Source organism: Microcaecilia unicolor, chromosome 2, assembly GCF_901765095.1.
Source record: "Microcaecilia unicolor chromosome 2, aMicUni1.1, whole genome shotgun sequence".
NCBI classification, from domain to species: Eukaryota; Metazoa; Chordata; class Amphibia; order Gymnophiona; family Siphonopidae; genus Microcaecilia; species Microcaecilia unicolor.
The window spans coordinates 190,163,782-190,191,346 of NC_044032.1; the positions used below are offsets into that span (position 1 = coordinate 190,163,782).

At 40.8% G+C, this 27,565-nt stretch overlaps 1 protein-coding gene across 1 annotated transcript in view; it reads left to right on the forward strand.

Moving 5' to 3' along the window:
* SLC12A2 (solute carrier family 12 member 2) overlaps nt 1–27,565 on the forward strand; it is a 352,311-nt gene that overhangs the window by 189,172 nt on the left and 135,574 nt on the right. Inside the window, exons 13-17 of the mRNA XM_030193587.1 lie at nt 4,558–4,659; nt 8,861–9,016; nt 18,165–18,264; nt 22,575–22,686; nt 22,993–23,133. Coding sequence (XP_030049447.1) covers nt 4,558–4,659; nt 8,861–9,016; nt 18,165–18,264; nt 22,575–22,686; nt 22,993–23,133 — 611 coding nt within the window. The remainder of the gene's footprint in view (nt 1–4,557; nt 4,660–8,860; nt 9,017–18,164; nt 18,265–22,574; nt 22,687–22,992; nt 23,134–27,565) is intronic.

Here is a 27,565-nt window from a genome sequence, read left to right on the forward strand (position 1 = left end):
TTTGTCCTTGGTGCAAAATGTTCTTTCAAAAGCACCCAATGTGAACAGTGTGTGTTAGGGAAAAATAACTTGTAGCAGCAGGCAGCTCAATGCTAGACGTCTTAAATCATAGTAGCGCTGATTCGATCATGTTTAGAGCAGTCCAGTTGCTCTGTATCAAAGCTCAATTCTAAAACAGAAAATAGAAAAAAAATTAAACTACCCCAAAAAATAAATTTAAACAAATTCACATGCATAATTGAGTTCTGGTCCGTACTTTAAACCTGATCACTCCAACCCTCATAACATGGCGATCAGATAAATACATTCAAAAAATTTAAAAAATCAATCAGGCATAGAGACAGTTGTAAGTAACCAATAAAGGCACAATATGTAAAAGTTCATCAAAGTAGTAGCAGCCACTCAAATTCTTCATGTAACCCCAGAGGGTATAATGTGTTAAGTGTATAAATCTAATGTTCCTCTCAGTAAGTCATCTGATAATCCCTGCATCACCCAGAGTTGGCAATGAAATAGTCAGTGATTCTGTTAACAGTGACTGGCCTCACGCTAGTGAGCAATCAAGGATGCAAACTCAGAATTAAGCGACTACTATGTTCGTTGAGTGCAGCCACACCACACATTTAGTCTGACCTATATAAATTTTAAGACAGAGTCAAAGGATTACAAAGGTAACAAATTGGAATTACAGATTTTGTCACTTTTCACGTTCATTGTAAAATTCTTTGTAAAATTCTTCAAAGAAACCTGCCATGAAATGCTTTCAACATTTGAAGCATATCAGCTACAATGACCACACTTGGTGTAGCCACACGTAAATGTTGGAGGTAGACATTATCTTCGTATCCACTATCTCACCTTTATTTTGTCCCCTTTGATTCCGTGAAACTCTGCATATTTCAAAACCAACGGCAAATGTTTATTCATGTTCTTCACTATTTTATGCATACCTGTTATAAATGGTAAAGTAACAGTGCTGTCAATAAATTGAGGCAGAATTATCCAGTCACAATGGGCATATTTAGCACGTTTATCCGCTGACATTTAAAATTTCAGGAGCATATGTTCTGGTGAAATATCTATACATTGGTTCTTTAGTCTGCACTTCAAATTCTGATAGTGTAGAACAGATATGTTGCAATCTAGATTTAAGTCTGGATAGTGACTGGAGTAAGTTTAAAAAAATTTCTCTAAAGATCCTTACAATATAGAGTAGCAAGCAATACTCCTTCAAACTTATAGATATGTAAATCAAGAAAATCAATATTCAGTTTATCATCCATAGTTTGGTTTGACAGTTTTCATCCAGTCAAGAAATGTACACAGACCTGTATAAGAACATGTCCATATAAAAAAGATGTCATCCAAGAACCTTTTCCAACATGAAAGGAAGTTATGGTTAGAGAGATGGAGGAGCTTTCTCCTCATGGTTCAGGGCATTCAATTTCTCAAGATTTACCTGAGTTGGATATGCCTGGTGCAGAGGGGTGGGGATGATCTTACAGTAGCTTGGTTATTTATCAAAGAGGAGTTCCTTTTGTTGATGATAAAAATATGGAGGTTTTAAATAGTTTTCTCTCAGGCTGCAGCTCCTTCTTTAATTAATGTCTGGTACAAAAAGGCCTTCTAAAGCTTCATGAAGCTATGCAGGAGCTTATTGTACCTCAATGGTAGATTCCCGATTCTAGACTTAAGGTGGTGAAGCTCTTTAAGCTTTACCCCCTTTTGCCAGCTGTCCTGGAACAGTTCACTTTATCTAAGTTGGATGCTCTTATTAAGGTGGTCACTAAGTAGACCACTATTCCTGCAGAGGGTGGTATTGAAGTGATAGATATGCATGATCGCAAGCTTGCTTTCCAAGTAGCAGCTTTAATCTCTCAAGCAGCAGTTTGTAGCTCTTTTGTTGCCAGAGCCTCTTTATCTTGGCCTAAGCAATTGTATACCTTGGATTCTCCTGACTTTTTACCTTCTCTGGAAGCGGAGTTGTTTTATCTTGCAGATGCTTTTTAGGACATCCTTAGTTCCTCAGCCAAATATATTCCCCTAGCTGTCTCTGCAAGGGGGTGACTTTGTTTGAGACATTGGGTGGCTGATGTGGCATCTTAATCTCAAATTCCTTTTTAGAACAGGTCTTGAGAAGGATTTGGCGACTCTAAAGTTCAGTGTCTTCTTGAAGGCAAATGTAGAGCTCGGCTCTGGGCGGTTAAAGCTCGTTTCTGAGATGCCAGGTGTTACAGGCCGGGGAAATCTTGGACTTCTGCTTAGCACGTTTTTAACAAAGTGAGTCTTTCAGGGAGGCAAAAAGCCTCTTCTAGACCCTCTGCTGATCCCTCACAATGACAGGGATGAGATTCACTCCTTTTCTCAGGTTATAGGTGGACGTCGTTCCCTATTTTACAAGGAATGGGCCAACCTAACTTCAGACCAATGGGTCTTAGATATCATTCGGCCGGGTTGCAAGCTGGAATTCTGCCAGCCAATTGTAGATCTTTTCTTACAGTCCCCTTTCAGCAAGCCAGGGAAGTGTCAAGCAGTATGAGAGATATTACAGTACTTGTTAACTCCTCGACGCAGTTCAGCCAGTCCTTCTTACAGCAGGAGGAACAGGCAGGTACTCAATTTATTTTAATGTTCCAAAGAAAGGGGATCCTTCCGTCCAGTTCAGTCAGGTTTTCAGGATATCTGCAATGAATATGCATGAGATTGATTTGCATACACTGCCTCCATTGCATTCAGATGTTTCATAAATATTCATTGTGGATATCCTGAAAACCTGACTGGCAAGGGGGTACTCCAGGACTGACTTGGGAACACTGCATTAGATGTTGAGTGATCATATGTTACCTTGACTCTACCAATGATTTTAGGCGCTCTGATCATCTTTTTGTACTCTTTTCAGTGCCAAACAAGGGTATATCTGCCTCTAGGGCAACGGTAGCTAGGTGGTTAAGAGGCTATATCTTCGGCTTATCTGCAGTCAGGCAAAGCTACTCCATTAGAAGTTAAAGCTCATTCCACCAGGGCTTTGCTTTTTTTTGCAGAATCACAGGCTATCTCATTGAAGGAAATTTGTAGATCCACTATGTGGTTGTCTTCCCATTACTTTGTAAAGCATGACTGTTTAGATGTGGCAGCAAGGTGAGATGCCTCCTTTGCAGCTCAAGAGATCTCTGCAGGTTTGTCACAATCCTTCCCTACTTAAGGACTGCTTTTTTACATCCCATTAGTCTGGACTGATCCTTTGCTGTTTTGGAAGGAAAAATTAGTTCTTCCCTGCCTTTCATTACTTAGCAGTTTATCGCAGGAAAACAACAGGCATTAAAAAATCAGAAGCTTCTGCAGAAGAATGAGTTAAATTTTCTATGCCTCCTCAAGCTTTGCATTAAAAGCCCCATCACTGTGCTCAGCCTGTGTTTTCTGTGCACTTCCCTACATTGGTCCAGAGTAGTTAATGTTATTTTACCATGATTTTAAATATACTGTGCACTAATGTCTAAGGCATTGTTTCCCAAATTGTGGGTCAGGACCTGAAATGGGGTTACAAAACTCATGTTTGGGGTTGCAACTTGAGTGTGTGCTCCATAGGCGGTGGTTGGGAGGGGGGGGGGGTCACATGATCGGGGGGGGGGGGGGGGTCATAACTACAAAAAGATAAGGTCTGGTCTAAGACAATACTTTGTGCGGAGTTAGCTTGTACATAGAACTGCTTTTTGCATTGTGCCCCAAAGCTGTCCTAACCTGCACAAAGCCTGAGTGCGCTTTTTCATCAGATCTCCAGGGTCAGGAAAATAACTACTATACCTGAATAGTAACTTGATGTGAGCTAAATATCAATGAATTAATAGTAATTTTCTATATGCTTATTTGTTTGCTGGATGCTGGTATTGTAATATTAATGCAGCACTTGTTTCAATAAAAGACCTTGTTAAATTAAAAAAAAACAAACAACAATCTAATGACAGGACGTCATTAAACACATGGGTGATATTTTTTATTACGTTAATATTTGTAACATTCTCCAAGCTGTGCTTCATCAGAACCAAGTACCTGCATATAATATGTACAGTGCTGCGTATGTCTAGTAGCGCTATAGAAATGATTAGTAGTAACAAATGATGGATTATTACATTATTTACTTGTATATTCAAACAGCATAATTAATTTTATCTTATTTAGCAGTGACCTGATGATGGGGGTATAGTTCTTGAAAGGCAGGCACAAATGTTAGTCCAGTAAAGTATCACCTACAGCTTGCTTATTGACCTTTTCTTATGTATGCAGATGGGCAAAGAGTGCAACCTTACTGTGTTTTTAAAAATTAAGTTGACTTCCATCTTGGTGGCTTGACAGTGAAGTTATTTAGAGAATTTAGCCTCTTCCTGTAAAGGAAGTTGAGAAGGAAGTGTTCAGAATACATGTATAGTGTTAGTGTGTTGCTAAAAAATAACAGTACTTTCTCTGCATTTCTCACCTAAATTTCAACAAACTGTTTACAGCTTGTGCTTATGTAGACTTTCAAACTAACTATTTGTTTTGCTTTTTTGTTTTTTCTTTTAGCTGAATTAAATGTAATTGCACCAATAATCTCCAACTTCTTCTTGGCTTCATATGCCTTAATTAATTTCTCTGTATTCCATGCATCACTTGCAAAGTCCCCAGGTAAGAGTTTTATAATGAGCATCTAACTATGCATGAATGAGCAATTTGTTGCTGTTTATTTCCGAGTCCTACAAAATAGTTTTGTTTCCAATTTAGGTGTATTTAAAAGCAGCACTTCATGACAGCCAGTTTAAACATTGAGATGAAAAGATTTCCTCAGATATGCAGTGATAAACTAGATTTATCTTTTTTGAAGAGAAAATTAAACCATTTTTTTTCAGTAATTGTGAGCATTGCTTCCACATACTGTGACCTCACATTGCATTTGTTCTACAGAATGGTGTCTTGAGAATGTGAATTAGAGACTTAACATGCACTGAGGACTTCAGGCTGTGTCAACTTTCAGATTTCAGAAGGCAAATACTTTTTAACAGATATAATTATCATAAAACTTGCATAATACTACTGTCAATAATATATGCCTTTAGGGTATGTTCATGCTCTTGAAATTTGATAGGTTAATTTTAAGGGCCAGGTTGGGTCAGGCCAGTGGTCCATTGAGCCTAAAATTCTGTTACTGTCGGTGCACGCTTAAAACATTGGATATTAAAGTTGCACTGTCTGATGGTATTGTCATCTGCGGTGATTTTGAGTTGAGAACATCTGCCTATAGGAGTACCAACAGAGACTGTGAATATTCAGTGTTCTGAGTGTGCACTTGTCTTTTAAACATTGAATTACAATTGAATACAATACATGGCCATATTTCCATTGTACGGTTGCATATCGATTAAGATTGCTTATGATTTTTACATCAAACATTGATTTGACATAATATACACAATAAACATTCTCGACATCCTTATGAGACCAGTTCAGAATCTGTGGGTTGTGTCTCTCAATCAGTATATGTGGAGACAGAGATTATAGAATTCTGGATTCTATAAGGGCACAATGCAGCCTAAGGTTTTCAGTATTTCTCTGTCTCCAGCACATGGTGGTGGGCAGCAGTGCAGTTGCTGGACACAGAGGAGGATCAAGTCTCAGTGAAGCTGGGGATGCTAATTTGTTTAAACTTCATTCTAATTTTTAAGGGAGAGAGACATCTTACGAAAGTTGGAAATCCCCTCCCTCCGAGCACCTGAATTCCTTTGTGGAGAAAATTCAGAGTTTGATGATAAATGTTTAACCTTCTTCATGGTAGGACTATGTTGTGGGTGTTGTGTTATTTGGCCTAATTGGATCCTCCATTTATGCATAAGGGGGTAGTTGCTTGGTTCTTATCTGCCACTGAGGGAGCTCAGATAGCTGGCTGTTTTAACCTGTGGGTGATATCCATCAGTACTAGGCCACAAGTGCTGAGCTGGATTTCTCAGGTAGCAGGTGCATCTGAGGTAACACATGGATAGACAGACATCAGTGTTTCTTGTGTGGGAGTCAACAGATCTCTTTGGGTCAGTGCATCTTTGCTCACAGCAGCTTTCTTGCTACAAATTACAGGGGAAGCTATGCAAGAGGAGTGCAGAATATGGCTCTCATAGTGTTCACTGATGCAGGCAGAACTGCTTTTTCCCATACGAGTCTTCTGCAGCTCCTACCAATTCCGGAAGTCTTTGGAGCTTGGACCATATCTATTTATGAAAGACACATACCATTTATGAAAGACACATACCATTTAGGGAGTGTTTCTGGGAACAGGAATGTGAATTTTGACAATTTTTTCTTCCCCCGTTTCTTTGGGGGGGGGGGGGGGGTTATTGGTAGAGTTACTAGGAAAGATAGTCATCTTGATGTTTACCTGTCTTTTTATTTAACATCAACCATTGAACCAGGCTGCTACTGCTCCAGTTATTCCTATGTTGTCGAGCAGGGTCATTAGTATGGTGTGATCTACTAGGTCGAAGGTGATTGACATGTCGAATTGCAGTAGTAGTATTGACTGGCCTTGGCTTATTATTCTTCTGAATTTTGTGATCGGGGTGATTGACTGTTTGTGTTGCAGCATGGTCTGAACACTGATTGAGAGCTGTGAAGGGCTGAGTAGTGCGTTAGGTATTTCATTAATTGTTGTGCTACTAGTCCCTCCATTGTTTTGGTCAGCAGTGGTATTGATGCCACTGATCTGTAAGTAGTGAGTTCACTGATCTTTCTGGTGGCGTCTTTAGGGATTGGAGTGAGTATAGAGTGAGGGCTAAATTTAAAACTCTGTGCCTGATCTTCAAGGCCCTGAAAGGAAATGGCCCTGAGTACCTGAAGAATAGGATGATCCTCCACACACTGCCAAGGACACGAAGGTCCTCTCATTAACCACCCCCTCTCCAAAAGACATTACACGATGTGATACCCGCAAGCGAGCCTTCTCCGGAGTAGCCCCCATACTCTGGAATGCACTGCCTGAAAGGCTCCGCTTAACACAAGGACGATCTCTACTTTAGGAAGCAGATGAAAGCTTGGCTCAACCAGGCTTTTAATGAAGAAGTAACTAACTTGTTAGTCTCACTCACACACACAAAGATTGACTCGGGCTGCACATACTGCAGTGGGACGTGTTTATCAACTCCTACCTTAGCAGAGATAATATTTAACCATCTCTCTGACCTCATGTGCAACTGTCTTTTTAAATCAGTCACCTTACTTTCTAACTCTTCTTACTCTCTTACCTATCTATATGTTACATCTTTGCTTTACCTTTCACTATCAATTAAAATGTTCTGTTACGTATTGGGTTGACATTGTAAGTAATTAGCCCTGGTGTACAGGAAAAACGGCCTCCACCACTAGCGCAGGGCTCTTTTTTCCTGCAGCTTGGTAAAAGGACCCCTTAGATCCTTTTCCTGTATGTTATCTTGAAATGGGGAACCCAGCATTGTATGCACAAATTTAGGGTTGTTTTTCCCTCATTGTATCACTTTATATTTACCCACATCCAGGTACTTAATTCTCCACTCTCCATAAGGTGGTTCTACAATTCTTTAGTCCACTTGTGTGTTTAAAATGTATTTCCTGAAGCTTGATCTCTTTCCATAGTTTCCTACAGTAAAGTGATTATATTCTAAGATACATAAAATCACAGTAAGTTAAACGCAATAAACACAAAACTAATACTCTAGAATCCATTTGATATTCATCTTTCCCTTTATTTCACAACTAAGGGGTCCTTTGAGCTTATCCCATGCTTTCTTGAATTCTGTTACTGTTTTATCCTCTACCACCTCCTCTGGAAGTAAGACTAGATGATTTGCAACCAGACAGGTTAGAAAAACAAATGCCTCAGTCCACAGGATTTAACTTAATACAACTATTCAAGAAGTTAAACAGATCAGCTGTGCAAACGGATCTGAGAAAACTGGCCAAATTTAGTGCGGAAGAAACCTTACAAAGTTGACATTTTGGTATGAAACGTATCATTAGTCGTCTTTAACATGAAGACAAGTGTAGTAAAGTACAGCAGAGACCCACCTTAAGAAATTTGTTTTATATATTAGAATAACACTTTTTCTCATGCATTTATTACTCAGGGCTATATTGCTTGGCTTTCTGATCTTCTTGCCCACTGGACATTTCTTGGCCAGACTATTGCAATGTTTTTGTGATAAAGGACTGCTGATCTCATAACTTCAGGGCATTCAGAACATGGCTATTAAGCTGTTATCCAGTTCTAACAGACTGGTCATGTAATCCCTTTATGGGAAAATCATTGGCTTATTTCATACACAGTTTAAGGCCTTGTTTGCTCAAACGGCCTTCTACACACATACTTACTACATTCCTTATGTGACATCTGATTCCTTACACTCAAAATCGAAAAACTTGCTTGTCCTTTCAGTCCGCCAAGTTCAGCTAGAATCCAACAGATGTTCAGCATTTTTTCTTGCCCCTTCCATTTGAAATTCCTTTCCTGTGTGTCTCAGATGGGAATCCTCCAACAAAAAGTTTAAACCTAATCTCAAAACACTTTTTCTCCACTTTGGCTTTCAGTACAATATGGTGGTTCCAGGGCACAGTCAGTGGGTGAGAGAGTTGGTGGCTGCATGCAGCCTAGAGTATCTGCTGCTTCTCTCTGCTTTCATTCTGCATCCCTTAATACTATCTCCTCTGTTCCTGTTTTTAATGGAGTTCTTTATTCTATCTGTTTATTGAACTGCTTTGCTATGAAGGATGAGAGGCTGTAAACATAACACATTCAGAAAGGACTTTCCCATTCTGTGACTATAGAATAACTTTGAGTACGGGTTCTAGACTGTTGTATTTTTTTTTTTAGGATGGCGTCCTGCTTTTAAGTACTACAACATGTGGATTTCATTAATTGGAGCTCTTCTCTGCTGTGGAGTGATGTTTGTAATTAATTGGCGGGCAGCATTGCTGACATATGTCATAATCATTGGATTATTCATTTATGTCACCTACAAGAAGCCAGGTCAGTATGGAAATGAGAAGTAAGTGGAATTGATTCAGGAGCTTTCTGGTTGTTGCTGTTAAGATGCTACTGTTAAATCTGTCTCAACCTGTATGCCAGTGGCGTAGCCAGTATGGGGCCACGGGGGCCTGGGCCCCTGTAGGTTTGCCCCTGGACTCCCCCTGCCGACGAACCTCTTGACCCCCCTCCCGCCGCCAACCCACCGTCGCCTACCTTTGCTGGCGGAGGGAGACCCAACCCCCGCCAGCAGAGCCGAGGTCCTCTTCTTCCCAATCCCGCGCAAGGCTTTGTTCTAGTCTGACGTCCTGCACAGACTAGAACGAAGCCTTGCGTGGGATTGGGAAGAAGAGGACCTCAGCTGGCGTGAGTTGGGGTCCCCCCCCCCCCCCCCCCCCCGCCAGCAAAGGTAGGTGACGGCGGGTTGACGACGGCAGGTTGGCGGCAGGAGAGGTCAAACTTGGTGGGGGGGGGGGGGAGTCGGAGGCACCGGGGGGGGGGGGGAGCTAAAATGTGCCCCCTCACCTCGGGCTCTGGAACCCCCCTCCTGCTGAAGTCTGGCTACGCCCCTGCTGTATGCTAACCAAATTGTAGTCTGAAAATGTCGAAGTATAGCAATTTGACACCTGAGACACAATTTGTAAGTGAAAATAGAGGAATTGTCTTGAGCCTTGCACCTACTAACATGATATTCTGTTTTATGATGACTGAAGATTAAGCTTTATATGATTTGTGATCTGTTTAAAGAGTAAATGACTAATAGTAGCAGGAACTCTCTATCAATCAACAGTTATGCAGTTTTAAACTTGTGTAGTTCCTTTAACTTAAAAGTCACTAAACTGAGATCTCTAGTGTTCAGTGTATTAATTAGCTCTGACCTGACAGATCTATAAATCTTTAATAGCATTCTTAAGGGTCCTTTTACTAAGGTGCACTTTAATGGATTTAGCATGTACTAAGAAATTAATGTGCGTTAAGTGCCATATAGCTAACAGGCAATGGATTGCGAAGCATTTACTGCATGCTAAATTCATTAGCACACCTTATAAAAAAGACCACTTAGTGACATAATGCATGACATAATCTGAATGAAGTAGTTTGAAACTATGCCAAAGATAGTCCAGAGAAAAAATTTAAGCAACTTTTTAAAAAGTATATTGATGCATGGTACTGTTTACTCTGTAGGTCATGTAGTTATGAAAAGTTATTGATCAGAAGGACAGAGAGCTGCATCTTTGTTTTCTCGGCCCCCTGGCACCTGCCCCCCCCCCCCCCCCCCCCCCCCCCCCGCCACAAGAAGGCAAAACAGTGCTTGTGCACTACATTCTTAAGGACATATTGATGAGAATGTGGGAGACCCCCTGCTCTCTCTGTACAGCAAACACTTCTATCCTCAGAAGCAGTACAGTACAATACTGATTATCTGAACGCCGACTATCCAGATGTCCAATTATCTGGATTGAACAAAAGTTGAGAGTTGTAGAGGAGGTAGTAAAACGTAGCAAAAATACCTACCATTGTACTTGAAGTAGTGATGTTACCAGACTTGTCTTCCAGTTTTACTACTCAGTGTTTTATTTATTGCCTATTTAATTGCCATATAAGCAGTTTTGCGGGTTTGTTGGCATTCATTTGAAAGCAATATTATGCCAGTCAACCTTTTGCACGGCAGTGCTGGTCCTCAGAGCAGAAGGGAGATCCTAGCTTCCCCAGGAAGTGCCTGCGATGGAGGCATCCTTCCTTACAGGCACTGCCTGGGGTAGCTATGATCTTCCTTCTGCTCCGAGGACCAGCACAGTCTCGCAGAAGGAAAGTGCACCGCTGCCAGCCCAGCCCAGATCAGTGCTGCTCACCAGACTTTTTCACCACTGCTGGCAAATCAAGAAGCAGACTGCCGCTACCCAAAAGTCACAGCACCTTAACAACGTCCAAGCAGTATCACTCAAAAATCACACTTCTATTTTCATAATCCACCAACTGTGTTTTAATTTAGATTGTAAGCTCTCTTGAGTAGGGACTATCCTTCCCCATGTTAAACTTGTACAGCGCTGCGTAACCCTGGCAGTGCTATAGAAATGCTAAGTAGTAGTAAGTTGATAGCCTGTAGTCTTTTTGCCATTTATGAGCTGCAGAAAAAAAAAGAGTAATTTTCCCTTTCACCGAATATGTCCAATCATCTGGATTTAAGATTATCCGGACCACCGCCTGCAGAGGATAGTCTGGATAATCGGCATTGTACTGTATTAACTTACACTCACTCTTGTCTCGGGCAGCTGAGTGTGCAAAAGCTACAACCAAGCTGTCTATTTAAAGACGGCAATAGGTTTTGGTTGGCTTCAGAATGTAGCCAGAATCCAGTATCTGCACCAGAAAGCTATTTGGTTGGTGGGGGGAGAGGGGATGAAGAAGGGAGAGGTTAGACTGACATTTTAACTGAACTGCTTGCCCAGTGTGACCTTGGATATGTAGGCTGTTAGTGTATGGTAAAAAGCATGCAGGTTAAAACTATTGGAGACCTTGCCAAATTGCCCATTGAGTCATGTAGGCTGTTAGTGTACGGTAAAAAGCATGCAGGTTAAAACTATTGGAGACCTTGCCAAATTGCCCATTGAGTCATATAACTAAGTCCTCAGCATCAGAATGTACTTTTGAAGGAACTCTCCTTTTACAGGCTAATAGTGGTAGAAACTGTTCCTCCAATGGGGAAAGAAAGTGAGTTTTACTCTCAAGTATAACTGAAAAATTCAGTTATCAGGACATATTTAACAGGTTAACTGACCATAAGCTACTTTTGAATAAAGAAATAACTACAGCTTGCTGGTTCCCAGGTGGCCTTACTATACCTACCACCCCTCTGAGCCTATTTGGGACCTTAATCTCCCCTGTTGAATCCTTCTGTTATTTAGGTATTATGCTTAACTCTGGTCTTTTTCAACTCAAATCTCTAGTCTATGCAAGTCCAGCTTCTTTATTCTCTGGCAGTTACGTTCAATCCGCAGATTCTTTGATATAGATGCATTCCATTCTCTTGTACTGTCATTAGTAACAAAGATTATTGCAATATTGTATACCTTGGACTCTCTCATGCAAATATAAAAAGGCTACAGTCCTTAAAAAAACATGCCTATTAAACTTATTTGCCATGCACGAAAATTTGATCATGTTTCTTCTCTGCTCCAAAAATTTCATTGGCTCTTAATAGAACAATAAATTGTATTCAAACTTCTCACACTTGTTTTTAACTCATATAGAACTGGTTACCCAGATTACCTTTCTGTTTTCACAATACCATATTCACTGCCATATCTTCGCTCGTTAAATGATCAACTGGTGCTTCCCCATCCAAAACGCGCACAATTTGAAAGTACTCATCACTGTGCATTTTTCTTTGTGGCGCAAGCTCAATGGAATTCGCTTTCATTAAGCCTTAGGTCCAAAACATCTTTCAAGAGCTTTAAAAAAAAAAAAAAAAACTTCTGAAAGCTTAGCTGTTCAAACAGGCTTTTCAGCAATAAACAGGAAAGACTCCTGGACTATCGTCAGCACTGGCAATTTTTTTTTTTTACTTTTCCTGTCCCTTCACCTCCCACCTGTTTTTGTTTGTTTTGTTTTGCATGTTACTTTTCTCTCCTCTCCCCTATACCATTTCATGACCTGTTGCTTAACCACACTGAGTGCTTCTACTGTTTGAGTTATACTACCTTTCCTGTCAATACATTATAGTGCCTTTCTTACAGTTTTCACTTTTTTTTTTTAGTTTTGTGCACTGTCCAGATCTGCTAGTCAGCTTGAGTGGTATAGAAAGTGTGACTAAATTTAAGGGCTTTGAACAAGTTTCTTGTAAGGGCTATTCAAGATGGCTATTCTCCCTGGATCTAAAAGTTTGTACCTACACAGAGATGCACCCAAATTATAGAAGGTATCTCAGATTTGTAATAGAGAAACAACACATCCAGTGTCACATAGTATCCTTTGGCTTGGGCATTCTGAATCTTTCTAAAATTCTTAGCTCTTATAGCAGCATGGTTGAATGTGTCCTTATTTGGATGACTGGTTGGTCAAGTGCATAACTCTGAAAGGTGCTACAAAATCCATGCACAAAACAGTCTGGATGCTTGGTCAGTAGGGTTCATCATGAATTGTCCCAGTTCTCTCTTGAGCCTGTCACCTCAGTTGGAATTCATAGAATATCTGCTACACATGATTTGAGTTAAAGCATTCCTTACGCTAGAAAGAACTACCGAACTAGTGTCCAAGGTGGTAAAATATCCAAGAGTCAGCAGACAACATGGAACATGTTGTGATTGCTAGGCCATATTTCCCCCACAGAGCGTGCAAACTCTTTGGCACACTATGCCATGAGGCAGGTCTAATGGGCCATAATATTGTTTGGATTTAGCTCATAGCTCATATCTTTTTCAATAGTAGGTTAAGGTGAATTACACTCAAACTAGGTATTTCCCTGTCCCCAGAGTGCTTATAGTCTGTTTGTACCTAAGGCTATGAAGGGCTAAATGACTTACCAAAGATCGCAAGGAACAGCAGCAGGATTTGAATTGGGCTTCCGTAGTTGTCAGCCAGGTAGTCTAACCAATAGGTTATCCCAAGTTCTCAGTGGGATCAAGCTAGTCAGAGTTATAGGACATCATCCAGATCACCCAGAAACCGTGGACTCCTCTATAAGTACATCCTGGTGGCTGACCCAGTGGAATAAATGGGCAAAGATGTTTTGCTCCAAATTTCTCAAACTCAATTGGTCCTAACACAGATTTATTAAATCTAGGCTGGGGAGCTCATGTAAATGGATTCCACACCGAGTCTATGGTCTGTTCAAGAAAAGGTTTGATATGCAGTGCCCTAAAGGTTTTTGAGATCAATTGGCTAGCAATCAAATTTGAGTTCAGATAGGCATTGTAACTTTCAAGGAGAACATCCTGGGAGACAAACTGAACTGAGTTTGTCCTACAAGTGCCTTGACAGAGGAGTAGTAAGAAGATATTCCATTGGTAGAGTATCTCAGTTGATTTGTTTGTGTTTCTTCTGAACATGAAGATCCCTTAGTTCTGTTCCAGGTTAGGGACTGATGGCAAAATATCCTTGGGTGCCTGCTGTTTAGATGGATGGAGGTTTTTCTTTACTTGTCCTCCAGCACTTCCTGGTAGTGAAGACTCTGCTAAAGCCCAGAGGAGACCAAGGAACTGATTCTTATAGCTCCTGATTTGACTGAGATAGAACTTCAAGAGAAGCAAGAACCAGATCAGCATTGACTCAGTTGGGAACTTTTCAATTTAGTTACACAGGATCATGGAACTCTGGCATCCTAGCATTGGGTATTTGGCCCTTACTTTCTGAGAACATCCTTCAAAACCTGGCTTCCAGAAGAGACTACAAGACCAGAACTGTTTGTATTAAGTGGAGGAGATTAGCAGTTTGTTGTGACACAAAGGTCCTAGGTCCTTTTTCTTGTCCCACACAAACTACTTGTATACCTTCTATGTTTTTCAGACAGGCCTTAAAACCCCACGTTAGGGTTCATTTAATCTCTCACAACCTTTAGGGCCCTGGTTACTAAAGTGCGCTAGCGTTTTTAGTGCATGCTAAATGCTAGAGTTGCCCATATGTTTCTATGGACGACAACGTTTAGTGCATGCTAATCAGCGCGCACTAAAAAATCTAGCATACCCTTTGCGCAGTTTAGTGAACAGGGCCCTTAGTTTGCATTCAAGTTTTGCTTCTGTTGAAGCCTCCCCTTGTTTCTTAGAGTATCACGGTAATGATCCAGCCAGTGGACGCTTCCTTTGACTTGCTGGTCTTGTGTGTGCTGAAGTACCTAACTGGCAGTCACCTTGGCTTGCAGAGTCCATGAGCTTTGTATATAATTTGGAATTCCTTGCCATCTGCTGTGATTACTCTTTCTCAACATAAGACTTTTCATAAACTGCTTGACTGTCTTATTTAGGAAATGTGTGTTCAGATTAATTCCTGGTTAAGTTATTGTAACTTTGACTTCCTTTGTTATAATCTCCCAGTTTTCTAGTCTGGTTTCCATTTGATGTAATCTGCTCTGACCTTATTTTGGTGTGAGCAGAATAGAAATCTATGGTAATGTAATGGAGCAAATGATCTGGTGCAGGAGGTAATGGTGCTGGGGCTACTTGATAACTGATCATAACATGATCAGATTTGATATAATCTCTGGAGTACACACAGGAAATAAGTTAGCAGTTAACTTTCAGAAAGGAGACTATGATAAAATGAGGAGAACCAAATAAGCAAAAAAAAAAAAAAAAACTTAAGAGCATCTGTAAGTCAAAAATTTACATCTGGCAAAATTACCATCCTGGAAGCCCAGATCAGATATATTCCATGTGTTAAAAAGGAGGAAGAAAGGCCAGACGACATCTGGCATGGTTAAAAAGTGAGGTGAAGGAAGCCATTAGCGCTAAAAGAAAATCCTTCAGAAAATGGAAGAAGGATCTGACTGAAAATAATAGAAAACATCATAAGGAATGGCAAGTCAAATGCAAAGCACTGATAAAGAAGGCAAAGAGAGACTTTGAAATGAAGATTGTGTTGGAGGCTAAAACATATAGTAAAAACTTTTTTAGATATATTAAAAGCAAGAAGCCTGTAAAAGATCAGTTGGACTGCTAGATGACCGAGGGGTAAAAGGGATACTCAGGGAAGACAAAGCCATAGCGGAGAGATTAAATGAATTCTTTGCTTTGGTTTTCAGTGAGGAAGATGTGGGAGAAATGGTATTCAATGCTGATGAATCAGAGAAACTTAAACAAATCTCTGTAAGCCTGGAAGATATAGTAGAGCAATTTGACAAATTGAAGAGTAGCAAATCACCTGAACCAGATGGTATACATCTGATAGAATTGAAAAATGAACTTTTAGAGCTAGTGTTAGTAATATAGTAATATTTAATTTATCTTTAAAATCAAGCATGGTACCAGAAGATTGGAGGGTGGGTGGCCAATGGGGTATTATCCTGAGTTTTTGGAACGCACCTTTCTACAAGTAAGCAACTTTGCTTTATTTCATTCAGATTTTTATTTAAAAGAAAAAATCTTAGATTTTTATCAAGCTTCTCGGTCTCACCATTATGAATAAGTGAGTTGTACTGCTCTGATCTTCATCAGAACCTCACTAAGCAAGTCATACTGATTCACAAAACAAGATGAAAACTGGTATACAATAACAATTAACGTAAGGATACAACTGTAATGATCAGTGCACATCTTTTTTGAAAGTGCAAAAACAAGAAATGATTCGAATGGAAAAAATATACATATAAGATGAAAGGAGCAAAAGAGCTAAGAAATGGTAAGGTTTTAAGCAATCTGAGGCCCTGTTTACTAAGCCGAGCTAGAGGTGCATTAGTGTTTTTAGCACGCACTAACCATGTAGATGCCCATAACATTCCTATGGCCATCTATACAGCGCATGCTAATTTTTAGCACATTATAAAAACGTTATTGTGCCTTAGTAAATGGGGCCCCTGGATAGTACAAATTGAAGTTTCATTCTTCTCTGTGATTGCACTGTGCCAGAAGTATCTTTTTATGCAGTTTCCTATGCCTTATCTCTCTATATAAAACGCACCTCCAACGTTCTATGAAGCCTCTTTTAGCCAAAAGTGAAGGGGGTGAGATCGCATTGTGTCTGCCCTGCCCACGCGTCAAACGTGATGACGTCGAGGGCGGAGCAATGACACTCAACCAATCGCATCGCTCGGCAGCGAATGCGTCAGGGAAGGAGGCGGCGCTCTCGACGTCTAGCCTTCCCTTCGCTGTGTTCCGCCTTCTTCTGATGTCAAGGATGACGTCAAAAGAAGGCGGAACACAGCGAAGGGAAACCTAGACGTCGGGAGCGCCGCCTCCTTCCCTGACGCTTCGCTGCCGGAACCGCCACGGAGGTAAATTTTAAAAGAAGAAAAAAAAAAAAAAACGCATGCATGGATGCGAAGGGGGGGAGGAGAAGAGGGCGGGCCAGGCTGGGACATGGGAGAGAGAGGAGCATGGATGCGAGGGGGGGGGTCATGGAAGGGAGAGAGGGGACTTGCTGGAAAAGGATGAATGGAGGCGGCAGGGGACAGAGGAGCATGGATTGCAGGGCAGGCCTCAGGCAGAGAGGGGAAATGCTGGATAGGGATGAATGGAGGGGGCAGGTGACAGAGTAACATGGATGGCCATGGATTGGGACGGCAGGGCTCAGGGAAAGGGGAATTGCTGGATAGGGATGAATGGAGGGGACAGATGGGCATGGATGGATATGGATTGCAGGGCAGGCCTCAGGCAGAGAGGGGAAATGCTGGATAGGGATGAATGGAGGGGGCAGGTGACAGAGTAACATGGATGGCCATGGATTGGGACGGCAGGGCTCAGGGAAAGGGGAATTGCTGGATAGGGATGAATGGAGGGGACAGATGGGCATGGATGGATATGGATTGCAGGGCAGGCCTCAGGCAAAGAGGGGAAATGCTGGAAAGGGATGAATGGAGGGGGCAGGGGACAGAGGAGCATGGATGGCCACACACACACACTCTCTATCACACTGTGTCTCACATACACACTTGCACACACTCTCATTCTCACACACACACTCTCTCACAAAGACACTCACACCCAGACTCACTCTCTCTCTCACACACTCACACTTTCACTCTGACTCTCAAACAGTCACTCTCACATACACTCTCCCAAACATACACACTCCGAGGAAAACCTTGCTAGCGCCCGTTTCATTTGGTCAGAAACGGGCCTTTTTTACTAGTATGAAATAAAAGAATAGTCCATTTTCTGTAACCTTTAATGTTCATATTTCTGGAATTGCTAATTGTTGGACATTCTGTCTAACGCTGATCTAACAAAAGTAGAAAATAGTATTCTTGTAAATCAGAAAAACAGTTCCCTCCCTATCACTCAGTATCGATAGGTTTACTAATATGCCTTCATATTCTAAAAGTTTTCTTACTTGCAGGGGTTGACTGCATCCCTAAGGTGTTTCAGCTCCATATTTTTAAATTTTTTCTATTCTAGTTGTGTATTACCAGATTTGGAAAAAAAAAAAAAGTCTTGAGTGTTCTTTGATTAAATGTTTTGTATTAAGTGTCACTAAGTAATGTAAATTTTACATTTTTAAGATGTGAACTGGGGATCCTCAACACAAGCCCTGACCTACTTGAATGCACTGCAACACTCGATCCGTCTTACTGGTGTGGAAGACCATGTGAAAAACTTCAGGTAGTTTAAAACATGAGTAATGTTTTTGTATTTCGTGTATGTAGCTGCATTAGCCTTTCATATGTGTAGTAGTATCATGGATTGGCTTGTTGACACACACATCAGAGTTCATAAGTATAGCAACAGTGAGTCGCATGACCTATTTGGGCAGCACACAACAGGAAGTCAACTGGGATGCTAAATATCCCATTACCTTGTTGTTTTCTGAATGATGTGGCCTTTTTACTTCATCTTACCTCTACAAATTTTCATGAATGTTTGTGTAGGGGTGAGGTCTGGTAATTTCCTCTTGGACTTCTTGCTCAATTGGAGATGGCCTCTGAGTTATAAAATATCAAATACAAGACTAGTAAGTTTGCTTCATTTTCTGTTTTAAAATGATAAACATAAGAAGGAAAAATCCACCTGCTCAAGCCTATGTCACTCATAAACTAGTAGCTGCCAGATTAATCATCGCACACAGAAAAGTCTCTTTCATGTCAGTATGCTGTATTCTGTAGTACATTAAATGTAGCCACTGTTTCTCCAAGTTACTTAACAATTCAACAAATAAAGTAACAAAAAAAAAAATCTGATCTTTCTCTTACTACTACTAATAATTTCTGTAGAACTACTAGACATACATAGCACTGTACACATTATATGCAGGTACTTTCTTTGTCCCTAGAGGGCTCACAATCTAAGTTTTTGGTACCTGAGGCAATGGAGGGTTAAGTGACTTGCCAAGAGTCACAAGGAGCTGCAGTGGGAATTGAACCCAGTTCCCCAGGATCAAAGTCCGCTGCACTAACCACTAGGCTACTCCTCCACTCTTCCAACGCAGTGCTGTTTTGTATTTACTCGGCTTCCTCAGAGAATATCAAACTAGTTGCTCCCTTCATAATTTAGTCAAGTAACAGATACAAAAAAAATATTGCGTTACATATTTCAGCATACTGCAATTTCTCAAAAATGCATCAAAAGAATTTTTTGTAAAAAATCTTTCTCCGAGGTCAAGCAAGATGAAATCACCACGCTGATGGGTGATGTCATTCAATGAAGCCCCTCCATGGGAATTGCTCTTCAGCAACTTTAAGAAACCTTTAAGGGCAGCATACAGTGCATGTGCATTCCTTCTCGCTACTGTTGCAGGGGACCAAGCCAGCCTCCTCTGGAGCAGGGAGGTCACTTTTTGTGGATCTCCCCTCAGCTCACATCTTGTTTCTGGGTGTTTTTACTTGTTTTTGTGTAAGTGCTTGTATGGGGCCAGTGCCTGTGTTCCCTTTTAGTTCTCCACTCTCTTTTCCAGGTTCACTTTGCCCCCATAAGTTTTGAGTGTCCTGGTTGAGGTATTTTTTTTTTCTCAAAATTAAGTCATTTGGTTTCACCTTGGCTGTTTTTCCCAGCATGTCCCTTAAGACTTCCATAACCCTGACAAGATCTCAGAGTGCCTCAGTATCGGGAATGGACATCCTCCAATCCCACCCTAAGGACAAGGAAGTATCTCTTGTGATGCTGTGCATTGGGCGGAGGCCAAGAAGCATTGGCCCCTTTGAAGCACGATGTCAAGAGCGCTAGGACATGGAAACCAATAATACCTGAGAAACGCCCCTGCCATGAAGGCCTCTCACTTTCCAAAGAATAAGAGTAGAGATACACCAGTCAAACTGAGACCAGGCCATCAATTTGGCCCTGATTTCTTTGTCTTTGAGAGATGTGACTACACCGGCTGAGCCCCCAGCCTTTACCAGTGGTTCCCCTTGAGGAATGGATCTGAGACATCAAGGGCTTCAACATTCAGGGAGCTTCAGCCCATTTTGGAGACCCATGCCCTGCCTTCCACACGTTCATGCCTGTCTGAAGAGAAAGCAAAATTGCTTACCTATAGCATGGTTTCTCCTTAAATATCAAAATACTTCACAAAATTCCACCTACCTCAGAGAGATGACACTACGCTACATAAAGGCTGAAATAAGCACAAGGATGGTAATGTAGGAATGGCCACACACGCTCAGACTTAAGCTAATTCAGAGCTCTGAGCTATTCCATCTTGGTGCTATCAGGTGACCTCACCCACTTGTGTTTATGATTATATCCTGCTCTTTGTGGAGAGTACCATTACAGGTAGCAACTTTTTAACTAGAATAGCACAGAGGATAACTTATTTACAAAGTGGTACTGTGATTACAACAATATATATCTAGTTAGGCAGACTTTGTCATCATTTATTATGGTACTATGCCAGTGTAGGAGAAATGTAGAATGAAAGAATGAACCCAGTGTCAGGAACTGAATTATAGGACCTTACGTAGAAAGCCCAAGATCTTGGGGGGGGGGGGGGGGGGTTCCTCCCTCCCTCCCTCCCTCCCTCCCTCTATAAATAGGGTGTAGGTAAATTGATTATGCTCTTCACATTTATGAAATCTGTTTTGGTAGTCTGCATTTTATGATTTTGTTTTCTATGTTTTGGCTTCGCTTATTTTTTCATGTTTAACATTGTACATCACTTTTGAGGATCCTTATGTTTTGGGAAGGTTGGCTTTAAAATGTTAAATATCACCTTTGCCTTATTGGAAACATGATCACCATACCAACTGAAATTTGTGGTTGTTAATAAGCTGGCTTATTGCCAAAGGGATATCATTTTTCTTCTATCAAGTGCTGTTTTTCTAAAAAGTAGAATCAACTGTCCCACAGAGGGTGGACTATGATCTGCCTTAGGCAAAAACAGAGCCACAAGAATAAAATTATACCTTTTTGATGTATGTTTGCTTTAAAAAAAAAATTTATGGCCTTGCAGCATTTTGTATTTTTAGATTGGAACACCACAAAACTCTTATGAATATCTCTCGTCCTTTGAAACCTATTCTAATCAGTTTTGATTATTGTGGGTTCTTTAGTCCCGTTTGTAGAGTGTTACTTAATGTACTTTCTCTGAGGACAAGCAGGGCAATTTGTTCTCACATGTGACGTCATCCACAGAGCCCGGTGCAGAAACACTGCTAGCAGTGCTCCCGTTGAGCATGCGTGGGTGCCTTGCTGCCTGACTCGCAAGCATGGGGCCATTAATCTTTCTTCATTCGCGGTGAGGGGAACACGCATCTCAAGCAGCTCTTCTCAGAGTTATTGTTACTGACATTTCTGGTGCCTTCTCTGGCAGGTACACTTAATTTTCTCTGGGATTTACCTTTTTTATTTTAATTTCCCTTAGTTGAAATTTTGCCTTGGTTTTAAGTTTTCTTATATTTTTTTGGCTTACAAGGTCTTAGGCCCGAGCTTCAGCTGGGTACTCCCTGTTTTTTTTTTTTTTTTTTAGGTGAGCTTTCCCCTTTTATCACACACCATTGAGATATTTGATTTTAGCCTCAGTTGTTTTCACTTCCAAGTGGATTCTGTCCAACAAGGCAAATAGATGTTCAGGCAATAGCCTCAATTTTGGTAATTTATATTTCCAAATCTGGTGCTAAGGTATGTATGTTGGATGACCTTGGGGTTAGATTAAGTATAACAACTTGAATGTTTACTCAGGATTGGTAAGTTAATAGAAACAGACTTTGATAAGGAATGATACAAGTTCAAGCATATGTGACTAACAACTGGGGCATTTTCTTAGCAGCAATGGCCAGAAAAATAAGCAGACTGGATAGGCTATTTAATCTTTATCTGCCATTGCCTAATATGCTATTTTTAATACATGAAAAGTAAGTACATCATGATTTTATAAGATCTGTATGACGTGGATTTTTAATTAAAAATGTTCATCCCATCTTGTGCTGTCTTGGCATGATGATTGATTACTGGCCTTATTTGGGTAGGGACAGCTCCTATCTGGATAAGTCCCACCCACCAAGTCCAAACTCGGATTTTCAGTGGTATCTGGATAATGCCTCTGAAAATCTAGACAGTGGTCTGGGGTGGAGCTGAGGCAGAGCTGGAAATTGTCTGATTAGCGGCGATACTTAGTCAATTGACCAGCTTAACAGCAAGAATACTGTTCAGACTTCATCTGGGCAATTATCCAGATACCTGTCTGAATATTGGTGGTACCAGCATAACTTCTGGCAGTTGTTTTTTATACCTAGATATTCAGCACTGGTATCTGGATACAGCCAGGCGCTAAATATCAGTGTATTTAACAACCACCAAAAAAAAAAAAACGTGATGGTTGATATTGAATTTTTTTAAAAATGCTGACACTGCAGGCTAAACATTACCCCCTTAGTTTTAAATTGTAATCCTTATGAGTTCAAAACTGAAAAAGTATATGCTATAAATGAATGCATTCAATGTGTTTTCTAATCTTGCTTTTTTTTCTTTTTAAATACCTTAAGGCCTCAGTGCCTTGTTCTGATAGGTGCTCCAAATTCACGTCCTGCTTTGCTTAATCTTGTTCACGCTTTCACAAAGAATGTTGGGTTGATGGTCTGTGGACACGTTCACATGGTAAGTAATGACAGTATTTTATAGCATTCATTAGTGTTTTACCCCTTTCCTGGCAGTTTAAAAAACTTAGTTTAGTATAGAAAAGTGCTCAATTGACAAGCACTTAAAATTGAAGTCCTTCAGTTTGTTGCAGTACAGATAGAGATTTTGAATGTATGTAAACTTAAGCAAATCTACCAAGCCATTCATTCCCTCTGAACTTTTTTTTTTTTTTTAAATCTTGAATTACAAATTTATCAAGGTTTGTCATGTCTTGTCTATGTATGCAACGTGCGAGATATAAATTTTATAATTGCTTCTTTAAAGGGTTCTCGCAGACAAGCCATAAAAGAATTATCCACTGATCAGTCAAGATATCAGAGATGGCTTATTAAAAACAAAATGAAAGCTTTTTATACACCAGTTCATGCTGAGGACTTAAGAGATGGAACACAATATCTAATGCAGGTAATATTTGAAAAATATGGGATTTGTGCCAACTATTGTCCATTAGACAGAAAACTTATTGTATAAAAATATTGAAAGAAAGCAACAGCATTCAAGTGTCAAAACTATTTATGAAGTTGTATTTGAATACATCTGTATGTGTATTGCCATTGCTTCAGTGTGTTAACATAGTAAATGACAGACCCACATAGTCCATCTTGGCTGCCTAGAAAGGTGAACTATCCCAAATCAGATCAAATTCACCATAAAGTGTACAAGTGGCAACTTAGAAAACAATGGTGAACACCCAGGAAAACAGTATAATAGGATATTGAAAAAAAGCTTATTTTCTAGTATCACCCTTTTTCAATTTTTATTTATGTAAAAAAGGAGGAAAAGTCCTCATCAAACTAATCCTTAAGTGTAAAGACTTTATCTGCAACCAGTAAAAAAGTAATCATAGGTCTAAAAATCTTCCAGAAACTTGATTATTGCTATAATCATATCAAAAATGTTCACAGTTATGTGCTGAAAAAACAGTAATACACTTAACTTAGTCATAGTGTTATCCATCGCGTTTTGTAGGTTTCCGCGTTATGGCAGTCTAGCGATTCTCACCACGTTGTAATAACCCAAATCTTTGGAGCAAAAGTACAGCTCTCCTCACAATGAAGGTCCAGACAAGACTGCTTTGGTGCCGACAGGGACCCATTTTGCAATGTCTTCTTCTGGAGACCAGCTGTACCAATGCCTATAATCAAGAAATGAAATCAATACAGTGTAAAAAAAACCTTACAAACGTTTAAAAATTTACAAAAAACAAAACCTTACTGCTATTATGCTAATGAGCTCTTCTTACCAGCGCAAAACATGGCATGCATTTAAAACAGATGCCACAGTACAAACAACCAATCGGTGAATAATGACATCACAAAAAAAAATCTGCCAATGGAATACCACCTGTAAAACTAAAGATGGTAATTAAAGGTAGTGATTAAGGAATCATTCAGTGAAAGTGTTCTCTAAGATCTTTCAAAAGTGTATCCACTAAAGATTTACATTAGAAAACTGCATCTTTAGAAAAACGCTGACCAATGTAACATGCTGTTCAGACCACTGTGTTCAAGGGACTTTAAATGAAAAATCCAGCATTGTTCTTGCTGGAGTAGCAGTCTGTCTCTGTCACCACCATGGATTCCCTGATTAACTTGTGCAATTATACAACATTTCAAGGAGGTAAAGTTGTGTTGGAACTTCTTACAGTCTGCCACTAAAGGTGCCCCAAAATTATTGTTGATGATGCAAGACTTGTGTTCTCCCAACCGAATAGAAAGCCGGAGGGTGGTTTCTCCGTGTGCAAGTTATTGCAAGGGCACTTTAAGGCATAAATGACATGATCTGATCAGCAAGTGTTAAGATGTTGCAACTTATAACCTTTACTATCAGTAAGATTGGTAAAATCAGTGCATTCAACCATAATATCAAAACGTGCAATGGAAACATTTCTTATGCCCTTATGACAGAGTATGTTGTCCAGTTGATGTGACTACTGGTAATGGGGATCGGTCTCTAGAAAAAGCTATCCTCAATTGTTCTGAAAACACAGGGTGAGTTTGCATAATATCCCAATTTCTTTTCAACAATCTGGTACAAAGGACAAATCCTTGGAAAGTAATGACAAGTCTGCTGTATGGTAGATGACAAATTAATTACTACTGATGAGCCTGTTTCTGAGATCTGGTTTGGGGGTGAGTCGGGCCTATCGGTCTTCTTCGTCTCCTCAGTGCACTTCTCCGTCCACTGAACTAGTGAACTCCTAAAAAAAAAAAAAAAATATGGTCATTGCTTTCATTACCACTGGAGCCACTGTCGCTCAATCTGGACTTGAAAGGATCATGTAGTTTCTTGTCTTGTCTTCTCAGTGTATTTGTATTTTTTAAACATCCAAGGGTACACCCTGTTTTCAACACAGTCCTTAGCATCCCTTTCAGATTTCTTCAGTTTAAGTTTCCTAATGAATTCACGAAACATACTCGGGGATTCTTTTAATTTGTCATGCTCTGGCTCAAACTCTGTTGAGGACCTTTTTCTTTTAACTATGAACAGTGCTGGATTTTTTTGTTTAAAGTCCCTTGAACCCGGTGGTCTGAACAGCATGTTACATTGGTCAGCATTTTTCTAAAAAAGCAGTTTTCTAATGTAAGGATGCGGTTTTCTAATGTAAATCTTTAATGGATACATTTTTGAAAGATCTTACTTTCACTGAATGATTCTTTAATCACTTCCTTTAATTACCATCTTTAGTTTTACAAGTGGTATTCCATTGGCAGATTTTTTTTGTGATGTCATTATTCACTGATTGGTTGCATGTACTGTGGCACCTGTTTTAAATGCACGCAATGTTTTGCACTGGTAAGAAGAGCTCATTCGCATGACAGCAGTATGTTTTTTTTCTATTTCAATATTAACATCCGTTATGCTTTTTTATTTTAACAGCAATGTTTGTTAGGTAAGTTTTTCACACTGTGTTGATTTCATTTCTTGATTATAGACATTGGTATGGCTGGGTTTCCAGAAGAAGCCGATGCGATACAGGTCCCCGTTTGTTTGTTTATTTGTTTGTTTGTTACATTTGTATCCCATATTTTCCCACCTATTTTGTAGGCTTGGGACCAAAGGTTTGGGACCAAAGCCGTCTTGTCTGGACCTTCATTGCGAGAAGAGCTGTACTTTTCCTCCAACGCTTCAAAGATTTGGGCTATTACGATGTGGTGAGAGCCGCTTGACTGCCACAACGCTGGGAAACCTACAACATGTGTTGAATAAAACTATCACTAAAGCTAAGTGTGTGTTTTTTGAACACATAATTGTGTACTTTTTTAATATGATTATAGCAATAATCAAGTTTTTGGAGATTTTTTTAGACCTATGTTTACTTTTTTACTGGTTGCAGATAAAAAAAAGCCTTTACACTTAAGAACTACCTTATTGTAGGATTTTCTACCCCAGTTTGATGACTTTTCCTCTTTTTTTTACATAAATAAAAATTGAAAAAAAAGGTGATACTAAAAATAACTTTTTCCTCAGCAATCCTCCAGACCGTTCAAGACGCTTGGGTTATGCACTCCTACCAGCAGATGGAGACTGAGAACATTAAAACTTCTTATACGAGTAGCCTGTGCAGACCTTCTACTAACCATTATTTTCTCAGTCTCAGCAGAGGGTAGATGTGTGCAGCCTGTGCAGTGTACTCAGTCTGGTAGGGGGGGTTTCTAGGTTGGGTTGTAAATGTTAGAGAACCCACACTTGGATCTCTATTACAGGGTGTAAGTCCTAAGAGACTTCTTATTCCCTGTGGGGTGTCACACCCGGGTGGCCGGGTCCCTCCCCCTGTGCTCTTCCTCTGGAGGACTGCTTGACCTCGGCTACAGACCTCGTTCTGTACCCTTGAGGCGTTTAGGCATCAGCAACGAGGTTTAAAATAAATAAACGTTTTTAAAAGGCGGCTAATTGGCCGTTCTTGTGGTAGTCCAGAGATAAAACGTCTTCAGGGGCGTTCTTGCCTTAGGCGGTTTTGCCTGTTAGTCTGTCAGAGCACAAAGCAACTGTTTGTTTTTATTGTGTTCACGGCCATTATGTCTAAGCCGGCGAGGTGTCGGTTTTGCGCAAAGCGCGGCGTTGAAGTGAAAGGTGGCCAATGTAAATTTTGTGGGGAGCCTACGTTGTCAGCGCTCGTGCCTTCCTTGCTTTCCCCTGAGTCGGCGGAGGTGTTGGGCGGCGATTTGACCGCACATTCCGGGCCGGCAATGGCGGGGCCGTTTTTGGTAGAAAACGCGGCCATTTTGGCTGCGCATCCCACGTCGGCCTCGACGGAGCCATTTTTGGCTGGAAGCGCGGCCCTTTTGGCCACGCATTCCGTACCGGCACCGGGGGACCCGTGTGTGGCGGGAAGTGCGCCTAGTTTAGCCGCGGATCACGCGATAGACCTGCCGCCTCAGGAGCGAGGGGGGTCCGTCGCGGAGAGTGTGGGAAGTGTTGTTGGGGCTTCAGCAGCTTCGGGGGGGGGGGGTCTGGCTTCCCCCCTGAGTTTGTTTGGTCTCTGGATATTGCCTGGAGAGCTGGACCCTCTCAAGCTGTTTGTTCCCTGGAGGCTGCTAGCTCAGTGGGGGTTAAGCGCCCACGGGTGGATATTTCATAGCCTATGGAGATACTTTCTCTGCCTGGGTCAGACGTTTGGAGTGACCCAGGAGAGGAAGATCTCTTAGATGTGTCTGAGGATCAGGATGGGCTAAGGCCCGGGGAAGATTCTTCAGTGGTTCGCATTTTTCATAAGGAGGAGGAGTTAGAGCTCATTGATCAGGTGATCTCTACTTTGAAGTTTGCTCCGGCGGCCACTCCCTCTCTGGAGGGACCCCAGGTAGATCCCTTGGTTAAGGGGATTCGGAGAGCCTCC